This window comes from Pyxicephalus adspersus, chromosome Z (genome assembly GCF_032062135.1).
Source record: "Pyxicephalus adspersus chromosome Z, UCB_Pads_2.0, whole genome shotgun sequence".
Taxonomy (NCBI): Eukaryota; Metazoa; Chordata; class Amphibia; order Anura; family Pyxicephalidae; genus Pyxicephalus; species Pyxicephalus adspersus.
The window spans coordinates 41,879,417-41,904,707 of NC_092871.1; the positions used below are offsets into that span (position 1 = coordinate 41,879,417).

Below are 25,291 nucleotides of genomic sequence, written 5' to 3' on the forward strand. Positions count from 1 at the left end.
CTGTCCCTGGTCCACCATCTCTCAGTCAGTCCTCGAGGTAAATTGGGTCTCGAGGGTAGTACTGCAGCAGGGTTGTAGGATTGTGTTCCTCTGAAAACTCAAAAGGCCCCTACCACCACCCATGATTTGCCTGCATGGCAAAGAAAACAAGTAATAACATTTCTGGATCTACAATAAGCTTGAAATTTAATTCTAACATTTTCATGTTAAAGAGAGAAAAAAAGGAACCAGGGAAGGCAAAATAAGCAAATTAGACTTGAGCTTTAATGTTGGGATAATTTCTGAATGTCCTTTGACTTACAACAGTGGATACAATTTTAGTTTTCTAAAATACAGTTTTAGGGTTATACTGTTTGTTATTTCTATAGCCAAAATTTTCTTGTGCGTTTTAGAACTACATGTTGTTTCCAAAACAGTTTCATGGTTAGCCTAAAGTCCTCTCAAGCCTTCTTATACTTGTGACTACACACAAATGTTGTTTGTGTATTGATCTCGATGAAGGACAGATCTATGCAAGTCACAGAGATAGTTTTTTCTAAGCTTTCTGTATTATAATAAAAAAAGACTCTTTAAACCCTAAAATTATTCACAATGAAAATATACTTCCACCTGCAGACTGTTAGGTGCAAAATCACAGCATTAAAAATAAGTAGGAAAAAGCAGTTCCTGTCTATTTTGAAATGCTGAAGTACTTTCCATCTTACTCTCCTGCACCATCCTGGTATTGAATTAGAGGCTCAAAAAGTTGACTGCTGTGAGAAGGCAATATCTCTTCAAGATACAGTATTTACATATATTGTTTAGGAAACCTATACATATATTGTGCAGTCAAAAAATAGTGAGTCCATGAAGACCCCCCATCTATATGACAGGTTGCCTTTTTGCTACCCATATTGTAAGGCTGATGTTTACTATTTAGGGTAGAAGTGATGTTAATGACACAATCGCCTAAATATTGTGTCCGCTACCAAAAGAAATAGTTCATCAGCATACAAGATTTATCAGTTTTTTTTTTAACAGATACTTGTTTTCAGTAAAAATATTTGTTCAATGTACATGCCTTTTACCAAAAGTGGGGATGTACAACACACACAAAAAAAGTATATTTCTTTAAAGTCACAATTAAACCTGAAAAGGTAAAAACCAGACAAAACATGTGCTGCAGACAAATGTTTTGAGTCGCAACATGGGTGTTGCACCAGTTGGCAAACCTACAACTAAAAATGAGACATTTACAATGAACAAACAGCACCCTTTTATGTTTTTTGGATAAAAGTAAATGTGTAAAACATTTGGTACTACATTTCAAATAGTAAATTGGCAAATCTGATGCTTGTGATGAGCCTCTAATTTGTCTTTTTAGGACAAGTACTAGTAGTAAGCTTTTATTAAGTATACTTACAAACTTGGAACTGTTGGTTTCATACTCTATTGTGAAGTTGATTTTCATGCTGGCGTATATACAGGTCCTTTTGGATCCATCCTTTATTTCCACTTCAAAAGCATCTGTCTGTAAGAGGCCTGGTAAAGAAAGGTCAGGTTGTCAGTGTCATACAATCACCAGATTAGTCTTATGACATGAGATGAACGAATATCTAAAATGATTGTACTGTATAACTGCATCAGTAGAGCAAAGTGCACACTTCTAAGAAAAGACGTACACAGGCCTGCTAAACCCGAGTCACAGAAACGCTTAGCAACCCTATGCAAAACCTACTTGTAGCAGCATTCCAACATACCTTACAGAGTTTGTACATATTTGTACATACTATATAAACATTTACCAAAGTGAAAAACATGAAAAGGGTCTCCTAACTTTATGTGAAGTGAGAAGAAACCAAACTGCAATTTCAAGGCCATTTCACAGCAATACTGTACCATCACACAGTGGTCTCCTTTCCACAAATTTGGCACTTATGGCAGAGTTGCCCAAATAGAAAAGGCGGTGACCCTGAAATGTATCATTTTGAAACAAGTTAAAAAAAATAAACAAAATACACACACACTTTTTGGAGCCTAAGTGGCCACATAGTTAGGATTAGATTAACATACACTTGGTAGAAGGAAAAAAGGGTTTTTGTATCCATTTATGGTCCCTACCCTTGGAAGCATTCCAGGCCCAATGCCCAAGAAACACCCCGCAGCACCTTTAAAGTATATGAAAACCCACTCGCTAACACCTTCCATAGGCTTTAGAGTTGACAGGCTTGTTTGCTTCAAATGAATTGTGGATTCCCTTACGAGTCCACATGGGTGGAAAACCGGCTCAAGGCAAGTTAAAGGCAGGTTAGAAGGTCAACTGCGCCTGTAAAATTCTGAATAGGCTCAAACATTTCATAAAAATGTTGTAAACAGCCATTAACATATTATAAAAGTTACCACCTGTTATTCCTGATTAAAGCTGTAGTTCAAGCACCTGTTGCAGGGTGACAACACTCTGCCTTCCAAGCTGTGCTACTTAGTTATCAGAGTGTTGCACACAATTCCAAGACACTACAATTGACCATTTCAACACACATTACACACACATTATCCACTGCTGTATCCAAGAAACCTTGGCAGAGAATCAATCAGCAGTGATTACAGATAGAAAGAGACAGCAGAGACTACAGGACGTTAGACACAGATCCAATAAAGGAAAAACCCAAGGTGAAAAAAAAAAAAGTACAAAAATAGAAAAAAAGCAATCTTAATGATCACCAACATGTTTTACATTTTCCTAGTCCTTACAAATACTGATTTTATCCAATGCCGTAGTACAATGTCTAAAGGAGCAGAACCTCAATATATATGAGGCAGGATGTTCTGCTGGGCCATTTCCCTTTTGTTTTCCACACACTCACTTTCTTTAAATACTATTTTGCAGGACATGGTTAAAACACAATACGTTATGTTTCACCACATGAAGTACAGAGATCAGTCACTTTTTAACAGAGCCAAGCACAAGGAGAACCTTTGGACCATAGACAGAAAGTAACAAAAGCCTTATTTTGTGATCTGGTCCTTAATTATCTCTAGTAGAAGAACAAACTACAGAACACTGCAAGGTATAGGATAACTTTTTAATACAATTATCAATAAACCTATGCCTCCATCAATGCCACAAATTGCATATATGGGTGGCACAAGTGATACATAACTGTGGGATATGCAGGTATATATCAAGTAAAAATCAAGTGTATTGTATTGTATTAAGTGACCAGGGTATGCGATTCAGTTTTGTCTCATATAATTCTTTATACAACAGAGCATTGCTTTGAAAGATAAAAGCAGAACTAGGATTCAACCACGTCAACACGATAAGAGCAACACAGGAGTGACCTGCTTTAAACTGGTGGTTCAGATTATGCCTTGCTACTGCAACAAAGTTTTTCAATGTGAACTACAATCATCTTTTCCATGGCAATTAATTTAACAATTAAACAATTAAATCAATTAAACAATTTTCCAGCCAAACTAACCATAAAAAATCCTAACTGCAATGACTGCTAGAGAAGGTTTTTGCAAAGATCATTTTTTTTGTAAATTTTAGGCAGATTAAGATTGCTTTGTACAGGAATCCTAGTTCAGCTTCAAATATAGTTCACATGGAGACATGGTAATCTAAGATTTTGGAGGAGATATAGGTCCAATGTAAGAGTTACAAGTTGCTATATGTGACATATCTTCACATCACACTGAGACCAATAAATACCTCATATGAGCCTATAAAGAGAACTGTCTCTATATGTTACTGTAAAACCAGTCATTTCCTATATTGTATCAAAACTGGGGCTTTGGAGGGAGCTGTCAAATAAGGGAGGATGAGTTTTATGTTACCATTGAACATGCTACCTCTTTTACCTCTGTACATGCAGCTTACAATGCATAGAAAAAAAAAAACTTTTTCAATTAGCATAGACTTCAAAATAACATAGGAATTCTCCTCCTAAAATCAACTTTTGGTCCCTAGAAAAAATGTAACCCAAACCTCTTGAAACTACTTCTACTAAAAGCCTCTACACAAGACATGCTCTACTGTGGAACATTCAGGTTCCCCAAAACACAGGTTGGACCCAGATAGGACTACTGACTGCTTCCTGGTTCTGTCTTCTTTCCCACATCCTTTGCTGTTCTATACAGTATTGGGAAACAGAACAGAAAATGTCCCTAAGGCAGACAATGTCAAAGCTGATGGAGCCAAATACTTCCCATTCAATCAAATATCATTCAAATCATTCATTTTAGTTTGCGTGGCTTGGCAATGGCACTGTGAGCAGGCACTTTCCTGGAGCTCTGTGTCCACCGTGGCTTTAACAGCTAATACTTCAGATCACACAGCTTGTTTCCACCCCACTCAGTGATGTCTAAGCAGAGGAAAAATAAAGAAGCAGGGAAAACCCCTAAACGGGACAACTTACACAAAGATTTCCCTTCAGACTGGCAGCTTCAGCAGGAGGAAGTGCTCCCAAGATGGCCCCTGCATCTGCAAGTGAAGCTGACCACCTGGAGTCTGCTGATGGGGTGAGTGAAGAGGGGACTTTCCCCCCAGCTGGGATCCCTGCTGTTCTGTCTCCTACATACTCCTGTCTGTCATCTGATTCCCAAGCTGAGTTCTCAGACACAGTGTCTTCTCCTCAGCAGCTGCCCAGAAAATTACAAGACCTCCTGAAATTCATACCCACTAAAACAGAGCTAGAATCCTGGGCTCATCGCATAGAGCACCCTGTTCATGCAGAGAGCACCCTGTTCATGCAGAGATTGAACAGATATATCAGAAAGTGCAAGCAGTTGATATTAAGGTTACTTCCCTGGAGTCCTCCTCCCAAACTTCGATTAGATTCCTTAGATTAGACACGCTTGAACATGCCCAACTGCACATGAAGTCTGTGCTTTCTAACTTGGCGTATTCAACACCCCGGAGACAGGGATTATACGTTCTACTCCACGGTCCATATTACTTACTCCAGACTTGATGTGCTTTCTAAATTGGCTCCCAGTTTGGACGATCAAGAAAACAGGGGCCGACGCAACAATTTACAATAAAGGGGACTCCCGGAAGCAACAGCTGGGCCTGACCTGGAACACACTGTGATGGCCATTTTTAACACCCTTTTAGACCGACCCCCGTCAGAGCGCATAGGATAGAGTTCATAGGGTTGGTGTGAGGAGAGATGGAGTACCTGACTGCCCCAGAGATGTTCTATCTCTAACTTTTACAAAGTTAAAGAGCAGATCGTTCAGAAAGCATGGCAGAAAGGGCTGATTGATTTTGATGGTGCAAGTATTCAGATATAACCGGATCTATCCCCTCGCACGATACAGATGAGACATATACTGAAGCCACTTTTGTATTACATTACCACACACGGTGCCCGATATAGATGGGGACATCCACTACATATCATAGTGACCAAACCCAACTCTGTGTTTACATTGCACAATCCATCTCAGCTACCGGCCCTGTTTACCTTCTTGGGCGCAGATCCCATTGATGTTCCTAATTGGCTGGAAGTCTTAGAGATACTCCCAAGTATCTACTTGAGATCGAGATCATCTACCTCCGCCCGACGCAGACGGCGCTCTCCCACTCCTCAGCGCACCCTGAGAAGGAAGACCGTTAGACCACAGGAATTATAACTATCACACTCACATCTCTGAATGTTAAGGGATTAAACTCTCCCTCAAAACGTTCAGTCCTATTCAATACACTCCGAAAATGCAAAAGCCATATTGTCTTTCTGCAAGAGACACACTTCCGCCATGACAAAATCCCAGTGCTGCGTAACAAACAAGCCAAATACAGTTATCACAGCACTTCACCCGATTCTAAATCTAGGAGAGTTAGCATTTTAATAGATGGATCTCTTCCCTGGCCCCCCTCTTTGTGTAAAGTGGATCCAGACGGTCGTTTCCTCATAGTCCAGGGTATGATAGAGAAGCAACTATTTACATTTGTAAACATATACCTACCTAATACCGGCCAGTTGACTGGCCTTGAATATATTCTGACCCTCTTACCGGTATCTGAGGTGGCTCAAGGTACCATCATTATAGGAGGTGATTTTAATTTACCTTTAGACCCGTCCTTGGACATATCCAAGGGCCGTTCCCACCTGCCTTACTCTCATCATAAATGTCTGAAAGCACTGCTACATGACAATCAATTGATAGATATCTGGCGTATTCAACACCCCGGAGACAGGGATTATACGTTCTACTCCACGGTCCATAATACTTACTCCAGACTTGATTATTTTCTGATATCCCATGATGCCATTTCACAGGTTAGCGACTCAAGTATTGGTTCCATAACTTTCTCTGACCACGCCCCCATTATGATAGAGATCTCTGAGAGGATATATAAATGTAAACCCAGTGTTTGGAGGCTAAATGAGGCACAGCTCAAACTGACCGCAAAGATTGAGGAAGAACTTTCCTCCTTCTTTGCCAACAATGCAGGATCTACAGACAATCCACTTTATGTATGGGAAGCTCATAAATGTTACATTAGAGGTCTGTTCATACAACAGAGCTGTAGACTCAAAAGACTAACCAAACAAAGGCTTGATACGCTGTTACAGGAGTTGCATCATTTAGAAATGTTGCACAAAAGGCTTCCAACATTGGACCTGGAATCCCAACTACTCGCCACTCGTACACAAATTTACTCCCTGTACAGAAAAAAAGGCTAAAACACAACTTACCCGTTGCAAATGGTACTTCTATGAACATGCCAACCACTGGTAGGGTATTGGCTAGGGCGCTTAGGTCTAAGAAGGCGGCCATGTATATCCCTAAAATCAAAACCTCTTTGGGCACCCTGGCACACGCCACCCCTGACATTGCTAACACCTGCCATGACTATTACAGTCTACTGTATAATTAACGGGGAGACTCTAGTGGTAGGTCATCTCCCGATCGCCAGATCGCAATACAGGAATATCTCAGTGCCTCCGACTTACCGACATTGTCCTCAGACAATATAGAGATATTAGATAAACCGATAACACTGCTTGAGCTACAAGCGGCAATTCGCCAAGCCGCATCAGGTAAAGCTCCCGGCCCAGATGGTCTGACATTAACCTACTATAAGAAATTCTTCCCAGTACTAGGCCCGCATTTAGTTTTAGCGCTGAATGCGCTCACTGATGGTCACACTCTTCCTCCTGACACATTAGCGGCCCACATATCAGTGATACTCAAACCAGACAAGGACCCTCTCCTATGCTCCAATTATAGACCAATGTTGTTGCTTAAATGTGATTTGAAACTTTCTGCCAGCATGTTAGCGCATAGGCTGACTCCAATACTGACTGATATTGTCCATCCTGACCAAAGCGGTTTTCTCCCGATGAGGGAAGCCAGGGACAACACGATCCGTACCCTGAAAATTATTAACTATGCACATACTCACAACACCCCTCTAATGCTCCTCTCCATTGATGCTGAGAAGGCATTTGATCGGGTGGACTGGACGTTTCTGCTCTCCACATTGACACATTTGGGTCTTCCCCCTCGTATTCTGTGCTGGATAGAAACGTTGTATTCCTCCCCCAGCGCCAGAGTACAGATTAATGGTGAACTCTCCCAGTCCTTTTGTAATACCAATGCGACGAGACAAGGATGCCCATTATCTCCCTTGCTGTTTGTGTTGACCCTGGAGCCCCTCCTACGAATAATTCGTGCCAATGGAGATATCAGGGGAGTCCAGATTGGCCACACTGAACATAAGGTAGCTGCTTATGCGGATGACCTTTTATTTTATGTTGCAACACCGGTAACTACTTTGTCGGTTCTTATGCGAGAGCTAGGCAGATATGCCTCGCTCTCTAATTACAAAATAAACCTGCAAAAGTCGGAGGCACTGAGTGTTACTCTTCCCAGAAAGTAACACTATCTCTTACCTGGGCACACAGATTCCTGCTAATCTAAAGCGAATTGTAGATCTCCCTCAAATGAATAAAATCTGAAGTGATCTACAGAGATGGAGACAGATGGCATTTACATGGTTTGGGAGGTGCAATGTGCTTAAAATGAATGTTATGCCTAGACTGTTGAATATGCTGCAAGCACTCCCAATACACATCCCACTTTTTATTCTTCGAAAATTCCGTTCGGAATTCGTAAAATTTATCTGGCCTAATGGGGCGCCCAGGCTTAGAATGACATTACTGAGACTCTCCAAATCCAACGGAGGAATGGCATTCCCTGACCCAGTTTTATACCATCAGGCAGTGCACTTGTCTAGGCTGCTGGATTGGTGCACTAATAGCCGCTCCAAACTGTGGGTTGGGTTGGAGGATGCATGCTCTACTGCCCCCATTGCCGCATTGGCCTGGTCGACACCGGCGGCCAGGATGGCAATGTACACCCATCCATTGATTGGCAAGACCTTGAAAGTGGTCACTAAGTACTTCTCCTCTCAAAACGTAACCATATATCCGTCTCCAATGTCTCCCGTTCTAGGCGATCCTGGATTCCCCCCAGGCCAGTCTGTGGCGTGCTATTCGTCAATGGCGTGCCATGGGCATGTATAGAATATCCCATTTCATGCACAATGGAGAATGGCACCATATTCCGACCCTACAAACAGAAAGGGATCCCCCTTCCTTGTTGCCCTGGCGCCACATACAACTCCTTTATGTTCTGAGATCCTTGCCACAGCCCAATACAATAGCCCGATCGCTTCTTCCTCTAGAGGAATTGTGCGCAACTGGTCAACCTGTACAGGGGCACACTTTCCCATGCCTATCAAACCCTGTTATCTGTATATACGCCAGAACTCCCTTTATTTATATCCCAATGGGAAGCTGATTTGGACACTTGTTTTACTGAAACCCAGAGAGATACGTTACTTCATTTCTGTTATAAGGCGTCCATTTGCAACAAATATCAGGAAACCAACTACAAGTTGGCCACTCGCTGGTACAGGACACCGGAGAAGCTTGCTAAGATTTTCTCGGGGTCAGATAGCACCTGCTGGAGATGTGGCGACACACAGGGTACGCTACTGCATGTTTTCTGGGAATGCTCAAAATTGCAATTATATTGGAGTTGCGTAGCTAATATCTTAAAGCTTACAGAACTGGATATAAGGGGCAATCCGGCCCTGGCACTTCTTCATGTTTTGGACATGTCTCCCAGGTGCTATAGTAACTCTCTCCTGAGACACCTTCTCAATGCAGCTAAGGCCTGTATCCCAGCCTTATGGAAGAATACTGCCCCTCCGATGGTATTACATTGGTTGCAAAGGGTTGCTGATATGAATCACATGGAGGATATGATATCTACTGATGCTAAGAAAGCGGAAACATTTGCACAGACTTGGTACCACTGGATCCACTTTATCACTACTGAGGAATATTGCCGTTTGTTACGACCACCCCCATAGATACCCGAGTATTCTGGGATGGATGCCTAATTGCATTCTGCCACTGTTTCAGAGATGTGATTGATTCTATAGCTGGTCAATGCCTACTTTAACTTCCCCCCCATCTTCTCTTCCCCCCCCCTTCCTTCTTCCCGTTTTCTCTTTCTCTTTCTTTTTTTTATTCTTAACTCCTTGTTTTTTAATTAGTTACTTTGTTTGTTCTTTTATTTTTATTTTCTTATAAAAATGTTTTTGAAAACCTTAAGATATCATGGTTCCTGCTACTGATACAGCACAACGGGTTGGTTACAATGTTTGTATTTTTATGCGGTTGGCCATCAAGCCACAAGCTTGAAGATATGTATTATTAGAAAAAAAAAAAAAAAAACATTTTAGCTGGGCGTGCACGTAAATATGGTGAATGCACAAACTTTAGTGATATTTTAATTTCAGTGAATAGGAAGAAATAGAAGCAATATTGGTGGGAGAAAGCATGTGTTTATATCTTCGATCAACAGAGAGTTCCTACTAGACAATGTTTAGGATGCCATTGCGTTTAGGATGCCAATATACATTGTGTACAACTGAACTCTCTGAAGTCTGGATTTGCCAGCAACAATTGTCTAGCTTGAAATCATTTTATGCTACTCCAAGGACCAGAAACAGGCATATACAACTCATTAACCTCAATACATAAAGATGTAGTGCAGTCTGCTCAGATTATGGAAGGTGCTGAGCTTCTTTAAATAATCCAACAACCCTAAAGTCTCTTTTATGGTATGAACCAGCAGTGGACATTCAACAGAATTGTACTAAAACTGTAATAAAGCAACAATATTCCTTAGTCCAATATTACCATGCCAACATGCTGTCCTTTGGACTTTGTCTGCATAAAGCCATGATTTGTCTGTATATGTCAAAGTGATCATAACATCACAAACTTGAGAGAAATTTACACCCCACACTTCTCTGGCAAAGATTTTAAGTAATATACTGTTAAGGTGTTGAATGCACGATTTCTAGGAAGTTTGCAATACTTCCTCTGAAGTAACTCCATACATTGTGCATTTCTTTAGCTTTTTAAGCAAGCGGTTTCTTAACATGTCTATCAAAGTAGGTGCAGCATTATATTTTAGCTTACCATACACTATTGTAAAAGCCATTAGGGTTTTTCCTTTTATTAAAGGTTGTCATTCATAGTAAATATGTCTTTTAATAACAAAAGCTACAGATACGTGTCCTACTGTGCAGATCTTGCGATCAGTGTCCATCTTCGTCTTGGAAACAGCATTGGGTTACCTTATAGCTTGTTACAATGAAAACTGATCTACAGCAACCCCTGCTTAATGGATGGCCTGTTATCAACCTTGACTTTTAGTCTGACATTATAAAGCAAGCATTAACACGGACCAAGGACATCCAGAAAATAATAAAGGAGCAGAAAACCATGTAGTGGGATCCAGGGCTTTACAGCATTAACCGGCAACTTGCTGTTTCCTGTACAAACAGAAATAATCAATGACAGTCAAAAAAATACAACTTATTCTTAATAAAACAAATATAAATATATATATATATATCATAGTTCTCCCCAAAAGGTTTTTAGCCGGTTGCTCCGCCCGGCTGCTTTGAATACCCCGCCCAGCTCTCGGCAGCTCTCATCCTCCGATGCACAGATCTCAGTGAGGCTGCTCTGTGTCATCCGTTCAGAGGATTGCTGCAGATGAGAGGTGAGCACACAGTTCAGCCTTAATGTAAAGGAGACACAGGCAGCCCCGCCCCCATCTCATAGCACAAGCTCTGCCTGTGAAATGTATCCACCTCTAGCTCTGCGTGTGAATTGTGCATCCTCACAGCTCTGTGTGTACAAACCTCCGTATCTCCTAAGCTGTATGACCTGTAATTTTCAGGGTGTACAGGGGACCCTCATAGATACTAGGTGTTACAATTTCAGCCCCCCAGCTTTAAAGAATTTCAAGATATGGGGGTCACAAATGTAAAACGTTATGAAAATTGAACTTTGGGGTTGCTGTTTCAGAGGAAAGTGCAACTAGGAGTCCTAAATTGAAAGTGCAAATTGGGGACCCCGGAGCCACTAACATAGCAAGGAGCATTGGGGCCCCTAAATATATACCTACCTGTCACAAATCTATACCTATGGTACTACGGTCTGCTTCTCTTCTTTGTACACCAGTTTCTCTGAGGGTGGGGGTACAAAACTGAAAATATAGGTGCAAGTGGCGGGCACATTCTCCCCTTACAATCTCATTACTACAGCATCATTAGAACATAAATCACTCCGCCATTACAATGGGCTTCCCTGCCCTGTTACACATCCCTGTCCACTAATCTAACATTCTGAACTTCAATTGGGGAATGGGGAGGTGTAAGAAACCAAAAATATAGGTACAAGTGGGGAACATCAACTAACATTCCCTAAAACTTCATCACTATGGCATCATTAGAAAATGAACTCTGCCCACTAAATTTTATTGAGGTTGAGGTACAGGAAGGTTACAGTCGTGTGTAACAAGGAAGTGCCCTTTTAAATGACAGTTTTTTTTAAAAGTTGTAAATTTTGCTAGGTAGAGATTTATGTTCTCATAGTGCCATAGTAATTACATTTTAGAAAGGTTTATCCACAAGTGTCCCCCACTTCCACCTACAGTTTCAGTTTCCTATGCCTCCACGTGTACCTTAAAAATTAATACAACCAATAGTTTAGGAGTTATGAAGGTTTGAACACAGCGAGTTGTTAGGCTGCAGAATATGACAAGCAGCTTTTACACTCACATTGCTATCACACTGCGCTGCCGATGACATTACAGACTGCGGATAAATGTGTTAAACGTGATAAAAATGTTTTCACAAAAGTTCACTTTAAGTGAAGTTAGGCTGAATTCACACCGGCAGTAAGGTTACATTTGTCCATTCCTCATGCCAGGAACCACAGCTGCTTAAACTTCTAGCTCTGAAAAAGCCCAGTACTTACCGCCTGTTACCAATCCTAGGTGTCTAGCAGTTGCCAGAAATCACTCAGAAGGGGTAAATGTTTTTTGCTGCTAATATGAGCTAAGCCTAACTTGTTACACCACATTCATTATACTATTACACTACTACAAAGGAATACACTCTTAAAACTAAGAACACTAGTAAATTGGGTCACAATACACGGCATAGGACAGTTGTGGCAAAATACATTGACCAGAAAAATTGGATATACTAACGGGGCAGGCATTACAAAGTTCTAACAAATAATTGAGAGAAGGTAGAACACTGAAACAATAAGAGGTTACTGGATACCCATGGCATAAACAACTGGGAGCACTAAATGTGCCGTATTTTGCCACACACCCTTTTTTACCACTGGGCTACAGCTTCCTACCACCCGGCTGAAAAAAATTGCTGGGGAGAACACTGTATAATATAAATATATAATATACAGATTTGTTCTGCAAGACCTAGCAAAAGAAGCCTCAATTTTTTTTATACCACAAAGGAACCCTTAATGATTATTATATGCAGACCTCATGGCACTATAATGTGAAGGTAAACGCCAAAACATTAGCATAAGGGATGATAAAACAGGGCTAGTCTCTCCCCACAAGTTCCAGATGAGAGTTATTACCTTTCAGGTGTCTACATCTCCATTACAGAAGTTTCCCCTCGCTTTGTGATCACAAAGCTTTAAAAGTCATCCTCAATATATTAGGCAAAACAGCTTCTATCAAGTTTGTTTGACTGTGCACAAGTTATGAGATCTTATCTGGTTTCTCATTAGGACAAAAATGTCAGTCCCCCCAGCCAGGAAAAAGAATAAAAAAAAATCTGACTGTAGGTTTTTACATTTCCCCACTACTCAAACTAAAAACCTTCTGTCTTGCACAGTTGTACAGGTTCCTCTGTTGTAATTTGATGTGTGGCTCTAATTTCACAGCACACAGTGTTTCACAGCATGCATTAATAGCTGCCCTTCAACAATCATGTAGGCTTTCCTTACCAACCTTACCCATATTATTTGATAGATTTTCACCTTTTCATTCATTTAGGCTCAGCATCACATGTGGATGTTGCCTAGGGCAGCCTGTGTAATCTTTCAGATCGGCATCCACACATTTGAAACATTTATTATTTGTAGAACTCCTTCTAAGAAGACTATGCTTGCATCATGGATGAGGGCTCTTGAGAAAAAAAAACTAAGGCAAGGTTTGGTAATTTTTTTTTTAAAGAATGCCATTTACACCACTCTGCTTTCCCCTCCCACCACCCACCCATAACCTTTCTGCAATGCACAAAGTACAGAGAGTGATGACTTCCCAAGGTCTAAAATAAGGTATATCATGAAAATAGAAAACTAATTGTTAAGTTCATCGGGTAAAGAACTAAGCAGGGAAGGGAACATTAGTCAAATGTTGGAAGTCAGTTGTGCATAAAAAGCAACCATTAGATGGTTTATTTTCTTTCTGCCAGCTCTAGGTTTTGGGATATAAGTGCCACATAAGCTGCGTACACACTTCCAATTTTTATCGTTGGAAACGAACGACGAACGAACGACGAACGATCGATTGGGCAAAAATCGTTCATAAAAAAAGTAACCAACGACGCCAACGAACGAGGATAGTCGTTGGAAATGAACGACCGGACCGGCGGATCGGATTGGACGACGACGATCGTTGACCATCTATCGTGTGTACGGTCGTTCATTGATCGTCCATGGTCTGAGCATGCGCGGTGAACGAACGTTCGCTCACTTCCTGTGGTGCACGTCACTTCCTGTATCGTTCAAACGATCGCATCTATCGTGTGTACAATATCGATAATATACGATAATAATTGGAAGTGTGTACGTAGCTATAAAAACTTTTACTGGACTTCCTGTCCATGTCATTTTTTCCTGAGGATATGGGCTTAGCAACTGCCACCTTTTTATTATAGAGGTTCTCTGCTTACAGTAAATAGTTGAGGATTTTATGTACACTTTAGGCCAAGAATAAACATTTTATCATCGCGTGCGTATAATAACTAAAAAAAAAAAAAAAAAAACCTTAGGGTACGGCCAGACATATGAGCAAGGCTGAGGACACGTTTATTAATAAATCCAGAGACAGATTAATCATCAGCCAAAGTCAGAAAAGCAGAGAAAATTAAGCCAGAGACTACCAAACTTTGTATTTTTATTCTGACCATCGGCAAAAAAAACTAGTGCAGAAGTAGCTCAACATAACCAGCTAAGAGTCTACATCTGAACATAATAAAAGTGCTCCATGTGAGTATTATAAAAGTGACAAACTTCTCCCCAGTTCCCAGCCTATGTATAAAGCTGCGTACACACGTCAAATAATTATTGTTGGAAAAGAACGACCAACTGGCAAAAAATTGTTCAAAATAAAAGTGACCAACGACGCCAACTAACGAGGATTGTCGTTGGAAAAGAACGACGGGTGTGGCGGATCTGATTGTTCGATGATCGTTCACTATTTATCTTGTGTACAGTCGTTCAGTAATCGTGCATATTTCGGCAATACTTTCTACTTTACATGTCACTCCCTGCATCGTTCAAATGATTGTATCTAGCGTGTGTACACTACTGGTGGATTATATTTCAACGATCGTATCACTACAGCATGTACAGAATTGTGCACAATATGATTGTTCTAGTATAATCGTGCATAATCCTTGATCAGTCATAATCATTCATTTTCTAACGATAATTATTGGAAGTGTGTACCTAGCTTAACTGTACCTTCACAGAAACATTTCACTAGTTACTTTGCAATATTCTGGATAATTAGAAAAGAGAACCAGCAATAAGTCAGCCAAAAAAAGCGGTAGTGTATGCATGTCACCACTGACTGTGCAAGAGTCAGCCTGCATTTTAAGGGAAACAACACAATTTAATTTAACATTTCAGTATGCACATATCCCCACAGGACAAAGCAGCAAAAAATGCTTGAAAGGTGACTAAATCATTAGGCTAGCCCCAATAGATCTTTGGTTAAATGGAAATGACTAAACATAATAAAATGAATTTGCCATATTTAATAGCAAATACACATTATGATTTTGCTAGAAATCCAGTAAGCTCCTTACACCTCTCTGATGCACTGAAATCCCTTTGCAGTCAATAGCACTAACAAACTACACCCTACTCCATAACATAACAAGGACGTGTTCTGTAGTCCAACAAGACATCTGCTTGTCAGCCCATTTCAAAAAGTTAGAAGCTCACTGGCAAATCCATTGGGTATTGCTCTGTACTAAAGTATTTTTAAAGAGAAAAACACAGCAATGAACACATATTAAATAGATTATATATTATATATAAAATACAGCATAATTAAAATACAAAATTATTTATTAAATTAATAATGCTAATTTTTTTTTACAACACAATCAAAATAAAGAATCTGACAGGCTTGTACAATGCAGCCGTCACCCTATATTTATGCAGGTTAGTTTTACCCATTTCAGCACTCCATGAGGCTGCTAATAAGCAATACCAATACATTAACAATGACACAGGTGTGTGGAAAGATTTATGAACACTCCTTAAGGTTCTGGGCTGGCATCAAACAATGATTTCTGTAGCCGGAGGCCCCTCAAAATGTAGGCAAACTCATGATCAGAATTTTAAAATAGTTAAGTTTATTGTAGTGAATATATGTTTGGTATATTGCATATACATGCTTCACTGTGGTTACTCCATGATCTAAATAAGTAAATTCAGATCATGAGTTGTCATTTATTATTGAATTGAAAATGTTTTGTTTTCTACAGTTGAGTCAAATTGTAACCTTCACTTGTAATCACTGTACTAAATGTGAAAAATGCTGGGAAAGGAGGGGGTCAGCGGCTTAGAAAACATCTAATAATAAAAAAAAAAAAAGCACTGTCAGCATTATTTCCAAATAGGTACATCTGGTGTAAAAACACAGAACAGCAGGAAAACCTCTGCAAGGTTTGGGAAATGAACCTTGCACTGGCAGCTCTTCCTCATCACTCAACAGTATTGTTGTTTCATATTCACCACAGTTTATATTGTGTATTCCGCAGTTGGGTACATGCTTTCACATTTATAAGGCCTATAAACAAAGCTACTTTCACAACAGATTATGTTTCACATCTATATCATATAAATATGTCACAGGTAGGTTTAACATACAATAAAGGTTTGTACAAGATAAACAATTTCTCAGAAAACTGACAGAAGCAGAAGTGGAACACAAATAATGTAAAGCAGATAACAAGATTATGTGCATTTTGCAACCAAAGACAATAAAGTAAAGACTTATGTGTCAGCGTGATAAGCCATTAAGAAATTTACAAAGCCAAAAAACTGAGAAGTCTGTGCAGATGACAACTATTTCCCTACAGTATACTAGATAAAAGCCAAGGACAAGATGCTGAAGATAAAGTACCAGGAGATATCAACAGCTGCCTAATGAGTGAATGAATGGAGTGGTGGTGGGAGCACACACCTCATCACTGGAGGATAAATTACAAACTTCCACATTATGACCAATGCTGCCCAACACATATACACCCCAACAACATAAAATTCCACTAACTTAAGATACTTGCATAAAACAAAACTAATGCAGCCACGACAAAAAAAAAAAAAAAAACTTGAAAAAGTACATAAAAAGTGCATGCAGAGAGAGGATTTACCGTATCTTTTTCAGTATAAGACGCACTTTTTCTTCCCCAAAACTGGGGGAGAAAAGCTGGTGCGTCCTATACGACAAATGTGTTATAAAATAATTAAAATAATATACTCACCCGATCCTACGTGTGTCTCTTCTCCTCGCTGGCTGCATGCAGCTTGTGTCTCCTCTCCTCTCTGGCAGCATCGTGTCTTCTCCTGGCTGCAGTGAAAGAAGCCGGCACAGCGCCCCCTGCTGTTCCCTGTCCTAACTGCCGTACAGTGGAAAAAAAGCACAGAGTGATCAGAAGGGGAATTTGAATGACACAGAGTGTTTTTTTCTAGATTTTCCTCCTTTAAAATTGGATGCGTCTTTTATTCCGGAGCATCCTATACGGCGCAAAATACGGTACAAGTATAATCATAGCGCTACCTTAGTATAACACAGGCCCAGGGGTTATTGGAACAATAAACATGTCCCTATTCCAGTGTCTACATGCAGTTTGTGAAGAGCTCAGGCACTAAGCCCAGGAGCTCAATGTCATGGCTTCCAATCCTACTACAGAACCCGCTATAACCGTGTTACAAAGCACAAATGTGAAACCTTGCCATGACAAAAGCTGAAAATGCCAATTTCATCAAGAAATTGCCAGACTGCACAGCTAAGGCACTCACCCGAAAGCATCCCCCACCCCCACCGGGTTCATATGGACTTCAAGTTTCAAAAGAGCAGAATATACAGCAAACTTTTACAGAACTTTTGGTAAACTTTGGTAAAGCTGAAACCCAGGGAAAGGACAAAACTATCCTTGCAGGTGGGTTTTCCATTCATTACAATAGTTAAAAGCTATTTTTCACCTAGGAAAATACCATCATCCCATATAGGGACATACACACATTTTGTGTGGGTTGCCAACATTCTGTGAGAAGACCGCTGTGAACAAACTATAGCATATTTTGCTAGTACAAAGACCATGGCACGTGTGTCATGTACACAGCCCACTTAGTCTTAGTTATCTACAACCCTCACAAAATCTTTGCATGCTGCAGTATTTTTCCGCATTCAGATGCTCACAATTCTATCACGATCCATTGTCTTTGAAGCTTGGATTGTCCAAGAATCTTAAGCTACATACACACGTGCAATAATTGTCGTTGGAAAGGATCTTTCACAATCCTTTCCAACAACTAAGGACTGCGCGATGCATGGACGAGTTCTGTACATACAGCACTGTTCTTCTCTATGGAGAGGGGGAGAACACCGGAGTGGCACCCTGCTGTGTGTACTCCCCCCTCCTGCCCATTAGGATCGTTTGTTGTCCATCGTTCGTAGATCCGCCAGGACGGTCATTCGGACGATGGACGACGAGCGCCGTAAACAAGCCAGATTCTCGTCCGATATTGGCCCTTGCTTATTCCCTTTCCAATTACAATCTAGGAGGTAGGGGAAGTAACACACAATAGAAGGGGAGAATATGTAGTGGTGGGAAGTACTGACAGTTTCAAAAGACAGAAAAAGACGGGTAGGCAAGTTTTAAAAAAAAAAAATGGGTATTGCGTGCTCTTTTAAATGAGGAGCAAGTAGGAGCAAGCCGAATAGGACAAGGAAGACTATTCCAGAGAGTACTAATTGACTATAAATGTAAGGAGGGACTACTCTCCACCAACATAAAAGGAAATATTTGCTGTGATTTCTTTTAACTTAACACTTTGTTGGACAATAACGTAAAGGAGAATTACAAGTATGCCTGCTTGTGTACATACTTTTGGAGCGGTATCTCTCTCAAAAAAAAAAAAAAATTAAAAACCACAATTTTCTTTTACAGAGTCTTCACTATGAACCTCCCTGGCAGTCTGAATAATATGTATTTTTAAATGTCAAACAATACATTTAAAAATACTTATTTTAAATTTCCCACCTGGTCCCGCATCCCAGCCGCACAGTCCTGTCTGGCCGGCATCTGCATCCCCTTGTTCACATTCCGGGGACGCAGATGCCGGGCATCGCTGGAGGACGCTGTTGGAACCAGGTAAGGCATCCTCTGTATGGGTATTAGTCAACAATGTGCCAATGAAACGCAGCTTGTGTTGGAATAGGTTAGCTTTGTGGTACATTCTCTACTATGTGTCAAAAGGGCCAGACACTGCCCCTGGTCTATTTGTACTCTCATCCTAACTGAACCTGAACTGTAGCTGATCCAAATGCTCTTGCCAACCTGCTGAAAAGTCAGACTGGAGGGATATATTTCACAGTTTAGTCAAACTTTTCAGTTGGCTAGTTATCTGAATACTTAGCAACAGTTCTGAGCTGCAATATAACCTAACCACCAGACAATTGGAACCTAAATTAGAAACAACTAAGGGGATATTTCTAGTTAAGTCATTAACCTCCTGGGTTCATGAAAAATTATTTTTCAGTATAATAACAAGAGTATAATAAAATTTGAAACAAAATCATGTCAAAATAATAAATTAAATACATTTAAAAAAATAAATGTAATAATAAACTTTGAGGACATGTACACATGTGCAATAATTGTCATTGATCCACCATTCGATAATAGTTAACAAAGATAGTGCACAATGACAGGCCAGGCCTTTCTATTGTGTGTACAGTCATGTAGTGATTGTGGATGGTTCTGTGATACACTTTCTCCAGTACACATCGCTTCCTGCATCGTTCAAACAATCTAGAGTGTGTACATTATTGGTGGATTATATTTGATCGTATCGTTACAGCATGTACAGAATCCTGCACTATACAATCGTTCAAAATAATCGTTAACAATTGTTGATCTGTCATTATTCGTTTGTTTCCTAACAACAATTATTGCACGTGTGTACCTAGCCTATAGCTTAGGTTTACTCATGCAATGGTTCCTGTACGATAATCGGCTCAGGGACGATATCGGACGAGAATCTTGCATGTGTACAGTGCTCGTCATCCATCGTCCGAATGACCGTCCTGGAAGATCCACAGATGATGGACGTCGAACGATCATAATGGAAGTGATGGGAAGAGGGCACAGCGGGTATGTTCAGCACTCGTTCATGCATTGTGCACTCATTGGAAAGGATCGTGAAAGATCCTTTCCAACGACAATTAATGCACCTGTGTACACAGCTTAAGCATATCATACATTCCAACAACAAACACCTGACTGATAATCTTTTAGGGCTGCAAAACACTACTGATAATAAGGGTCAAAGTTCCAAAGCTATTCAAAGATTTTAACCAATTACCATACTCAAAGTATTTATAGTGTCAGTAAAGAGTAAAGGAAAGCACACCTGCTACAAGTATGTAATACACACACACACATATATATATATATATATATATATATATATATATATAAAACTTTCAATGTTGCTACCCATCGGATGAATCCAAGATCTCTTTTCCCCACCACACAAAGTGGTTCTTTTTGACATTCTGTATTGAGCCAGTGGGAGAAAACACAAGGGGAGGAAGTATTTCACACACCAAACGTGCAAGCAGCAAAAGGCCAGGAAGGTACTGTAAAGGTTGGTGTGTTCACACTTCTTTCACATAGAAATTGCATCATGTAAATGTTTCCTATATGCATTATATATTCTTATAGTATTTACATTAAATCAACAGAATTTTTCTAGGTCTTTGAGTTGGGGTGACTAAAACCCATTTCAGCTTCATTATTGGGCAGATATCTCTTTACCTCACAGAGACAAGAATTGGGAAGAAATCGCTGCCTTGCCTTACACAGCCTTTACCAGAACCAATGTCCCTAAATTTTTGTTCACAAACCAATTCATACTTTTGGCACTTTCTGCCTCAGTGTCAATTATCATGACAATTGAGGGTGAATCTGCTCAGCTGAAACACAATTGAACCTTGGCTGTGCAAAGAACAAAGCACCAAAAGGTCCCCAAATATCAGGGCCTGGTACTGTAGAAAGAAGCATGTACTGGACTGATAACATGGGATTTATTTCTATTACAATTCAAGGTCTCCAAAACTATAAGTAGAGTGACTGTACTAATTACCCCTAACAGGGCAGCACAGTTGCTCAGAGGTTAGCATTCTGGCCTTTGCAGCAGTTGCAATTAGGTTACTTGGTTACCCCCCCCCCCCCCCCCAAAAAAAAAAAATTTGACCTTAGACTGTGTTAACCTCCCTGGTGGTATTCCCGAGTTTGGTTTGGGGTTACAGTATCAAAAGCAGAAACCCGGAGCCACACTCGTGGAATTGCAAGGGAATTTTTAAGTCTTACGTGATCCCCACGTGTATGAATGTATGAACAATGGCGACACAAGGCCAGGGGACGCAGATGCCGGTTAGGCTGTGCCAGCTTGTGGCTGGGGGGCAGGACCAGACAGGAAATTTAAAATAGGTATTTTCAAATGTACCCCTTTTACATTTAAAATTACTTATTATTCAGACCACAAGGGAGGTTAAAGACATATGACTATGGTAGGGACACTAGATTGTAAGCCCCTTTTTGGGACAGCCAGTGACATGATAATGGACTTTGTACAGCGCTGTGTAATATGATGAAGCTATACAAGTACTGTGTAATATTATGACTAATAATAACAGCCCTCAAACAAAGGATGTTGAATTAAAGTTCAACAGTACCAAGCCCTGATGAAGGGGGACCCACTGAACCCCAAAAAGTGCAGGAGATGTTTTAATATACAAAAGAATGGATATATAATTAATGAGGTCATAAAATCTGATTTTGTCCTTGCATGCCTAGTCTGTACTTGAGAAAAGAACTAACCTGGAAGAGCCTAACAGTAATCCTTACCACTACTCTGCTTTATCCTGGCTGAAAATTTACAATTTAATCATCTCACTGCTTAAAAATACCACCCCACAATTCTTAATCGCCTAGCGGATTGAGAATAAATGGGAGCGCAAAGCCTCCAGGGATACCTACATCACGTATCCTAGGAGGCTCTTGGGTGCTCCTTCTGCGTCTGCATGACGCGGGACCCGATGGAAGAAACCTCCAGACCGTTCGACTGCTCTGCGGGATTAAAGATGTGTATTTTTTTATTGTTTTGGGTGAGGTTTGAGTTTACTTCCCATTCAAATTCAATCTTCAAGTTTTGGAATATAATGCAGAGAAATCACTGTGGCCTTACAGCCACCCAACCACTTTTAGCACGCTAAGACCTGTGGCAGGAAGAAGTGGCACACCATAGCTTGGGTCAGCATCTGCAGATTTGATGTCATTGAGCACTAATGAACAATTCATTGTTTTTGGGCTGGCACAGGTTCACTGAAACCACAGTGTAACCTCACTGTCAATCTGGACACAGCCTTACAGGTAAATATGGGTCTATAAGACATATAGTTTTGGGTATAGTATTCTTTTACCATTGTGCGCAGTGTTAATTTACATCTTACAATCGCAGTGTGTTTGTGTGCAGCTTTTACAAGTACTTGCACAAATAACATGCAACAATCATTTTATTGGGCATGTATGAGCGCCATGTATGAGCTCTGCCAACAAAATAATTAAAAGATCCAGCACCCTTGTCAACATTAAAACCCAGCTGGGTTTCTAACTCTTCCTACTCTTACCATAAATACATAATTTTCCTACAGATTTACTTTACAACACAAACACTGGAATAGAATAATAGAAATAAATATCCCATGCGTGCACTTTTAGTGCAAGGGGCTTTTAATTACGGTACCCAAGTCACGTCACGTGACCCTGTGACTTGATCAGAGCGGCTCAGGGACAACAGAAAGGCTGCCTATTGTTTTATTAATAAATAGGACCTTCTGTTATGTTTTACCCTCCTCAGGGTCAGATTACTACTGGCACAGCGTCCCTCTACCTGTCAGCTCTGACTTCTCAGCTGAATGACAACTGCGACCTAGAGGAATAAAGCCGCGTCAGTAGGTGGGCCCGAGCCTTGTCTGTGTCCTCTCCCTGGCCTACACCGACCTCCCCCACTTACCGAGGCCCAGCAAACACAGCGTCACATAGCACAGGCAGCGCTCCATGGTCTCCCCAGACCACCACACACCCGAACAGCTCGTGTACTGCCTGATTGCTGCAACACACTCCGTCACATGACAGCTCCCGGCCTCGCCCACCGCTCTAGCATCGCCTTCTTCTGACGATCTCTTGGTTCATATTACTTTACACGGAGCGGGAGGAAGAAAACCATATTGTAACTTGTGCACTTTGATTTTCTTAATACATACTCGTACACTGAATTAAACGTTTCATGCAAAAAAAGTAAAGCTCTAAAATTTGCGTATCTTTTCATATACGATTTCATAAATGTTTAGAATAATCTATTCTGGGTGACTGCGCGAGGTGTATGTCAAACAAGAAATGCTTCTTTAACCGTAAATGCTGAGTCAAATGTGCTTGTGATGAGCGGGGTGGCAGTGCATCTCATGGTGTTACACAATAGAAAACTACCTGAACTAGTGCCAAGATTTACCTTAGCTTTTTTCATGGATGAGAAGTATAACCCTAAAATATATTTAAAGCATAAACTTGTTTTTAAGCTTTAGGAAGAGGTAAAACTGCTTACGATTTTTGTTTTTGTCGTTTGTGTTTTAATATGGAGAATTCCTTTTAAGATTTTGTTCTCTAAACTCTACAGGAAGTGAGAGGAAATCTCTTCAATGTTAGACAAATGTCCTCTTAGTTGGGACAAGCAGGGTACCCTTCAGGGGGGGCACAAGCAGTACTTCTGTACTCATTACCAAACAAAAGATTTTGACTTTTGCAATGCTGGAATTTTTTTTTTTTTTTTTTGGATATTCCGGATTTCCATAAATTTTAGATTTATGTCATAATTTCTGGAGACACTAAGGGCTCTATTTATAAAACAGTGAATATGATGTTCCCTCAGACATTCCCTAGTGGGAATCAATTACTGCTATTGAATTACATGGACCTGAAGGATTCCCACAAGGCAGTGTAAGATCATGAACAGCAATAACCAACTAGTCAAAATACTTTACAACTTAACAGGTTTGGCTCCCTTGCCTTTGCATGTCCCAGGTTTGATTTCCTCCTAAATCCCAAAAACATGCAGTTAGGATAGTTGTCTGCTCCCTAAAAAAAAAATATAAAACATTAAAATGTTGCAATCTGTGCACAATGGTTGCTTATTAATTTTTAGGCCTTTACCTAATATTTACCACATATCCATGATCACATGGTTCCTACCCCTAAACTCTGCTTTTTATCTTCATGGTGTAGATTTCTTTTTAAAAATTCCCTATGCAATTCCATAATTGCAAATTATGTTGGAAAATAATAGGAATAAAAAAATAATCATTTTCATGTTAAAGCTTTGTGAACTGAGCCTAATAAGAGTAGAAAAGTTACCTTTATACAACTAGTAGGTTGGCACGTTCTCATTCTGCAGTCATCCAAAGCTATGCAAATTTTACACATTTCACTGTCGGTTGCCGAAAACCCCATTTCCTTAGTCTTCTTCCTGTGGGCACCCAAAAGAAGGTGATGGTGTGTATTAAGGGTAATGTAAAGAGGGGTTTGATATATATATATATATATATATATATATATATATATATATATATATATACACTGTACTGTGTGGCTACAAACATTCATATTGACTATTATGGAAGAGTAAAAGCATTAAACAGTAAAAATGAAAAACTTACACTTACACTAACATGCAGCATAACCTACAATAGACTTTGTTCAGCATGGAAAGGAATGGGACCTACAGAAAGTCTCTAATCTAAGATCTTCACACTCATGAAAAAGGGACCTGTACTGTAGAGTGAGAAGTTCTATTTTTTATTTTAAATTAAAGTTTAAAAACTAGGTAGAATGTCAAAGATTTTTAAATTTGCTTAACGTGGACATTTAACCTTTTTTTTATATTTTTGCTGTTGTAAATGCAATTTGATTTTTCCCCTTCAAAAAATCAGCTCACACTGCACATTAATACATTTGATAGCTTTGTTCATTTGATTTTTTGGACTGAAATGTTTAGGATCTATAATGATATTGTCGGTGACATTACCTGTGGTGTGCAGAGGATTACCTTTCATGTACACTTTTCACATCAGCAAGTGGATGATCTTTAAGTGTACCTAAACGCAGAATTTTCACTTTACATAAAAGGGTGCAGCACTGCCCCTAGTTTTCGGCCGCCTAAGCGGTTGAGGATGAATGGGAGCGCAAAGCCTCCCGGGATAGCTATGTCAGGCATCCCAGGAGGCTCTTGGGTGCTCCTTCTGCACATGCCCCAGCATCTCTGGCATATGCAGAAGGAGCCTTTTTGCTCAAAGTGAAAAA

At 40.1% G+C, this 25,291-nt stretch overlaps 1 protein-coding gene and 1 long non-coding RNA gene across 4 annotated transcripts in view; both read right to left on the reverse strand.

Moving 5' to 3' along the window:
- Positions 1-23,107, reverse strand: part of LAMP2 (lysosomal associated membrane protein 2) — a 43,131-nt gene extending 20,024 nt beyond the window's left edge. For all 3 annotated transcript variants that reach the window (XM_072429505.1, XM_072429507.1, XM_072429506.1), the window contains exons 1-2: positions 22,953-23,107; positions 1,403-1,521 (exon numbers count right to left, since the gene is read on the reverse strand). In XM_072429505.1, coding sequence (XP_072285606.1) covers positions 1,403-1,521; positions 22,953-22,998 — 165 coding nt within the window. In that variant the 5' untranslated portion in view covers positions 22,999-23,107. The remainder of the gene's footprint in view (positions 1-1,402; positions 1,522-22,952) is intronic.
- Positions 10,349-22,946, reverse strand: LOC140343040 (uncharacterized). Its single transcript, XR_011923232.1, has 2 exons — positions 21,917-22,946; positions 10,349-10,849 (listed from the first exon to the last, which is right to left on the reverse strand). It is a non-coding gene; the product is annotated as an uncharacterized lncRNA (long non-coding RNA).
- Positions 23,108-25,291: the final 2,184 nt, after the last annotated feature.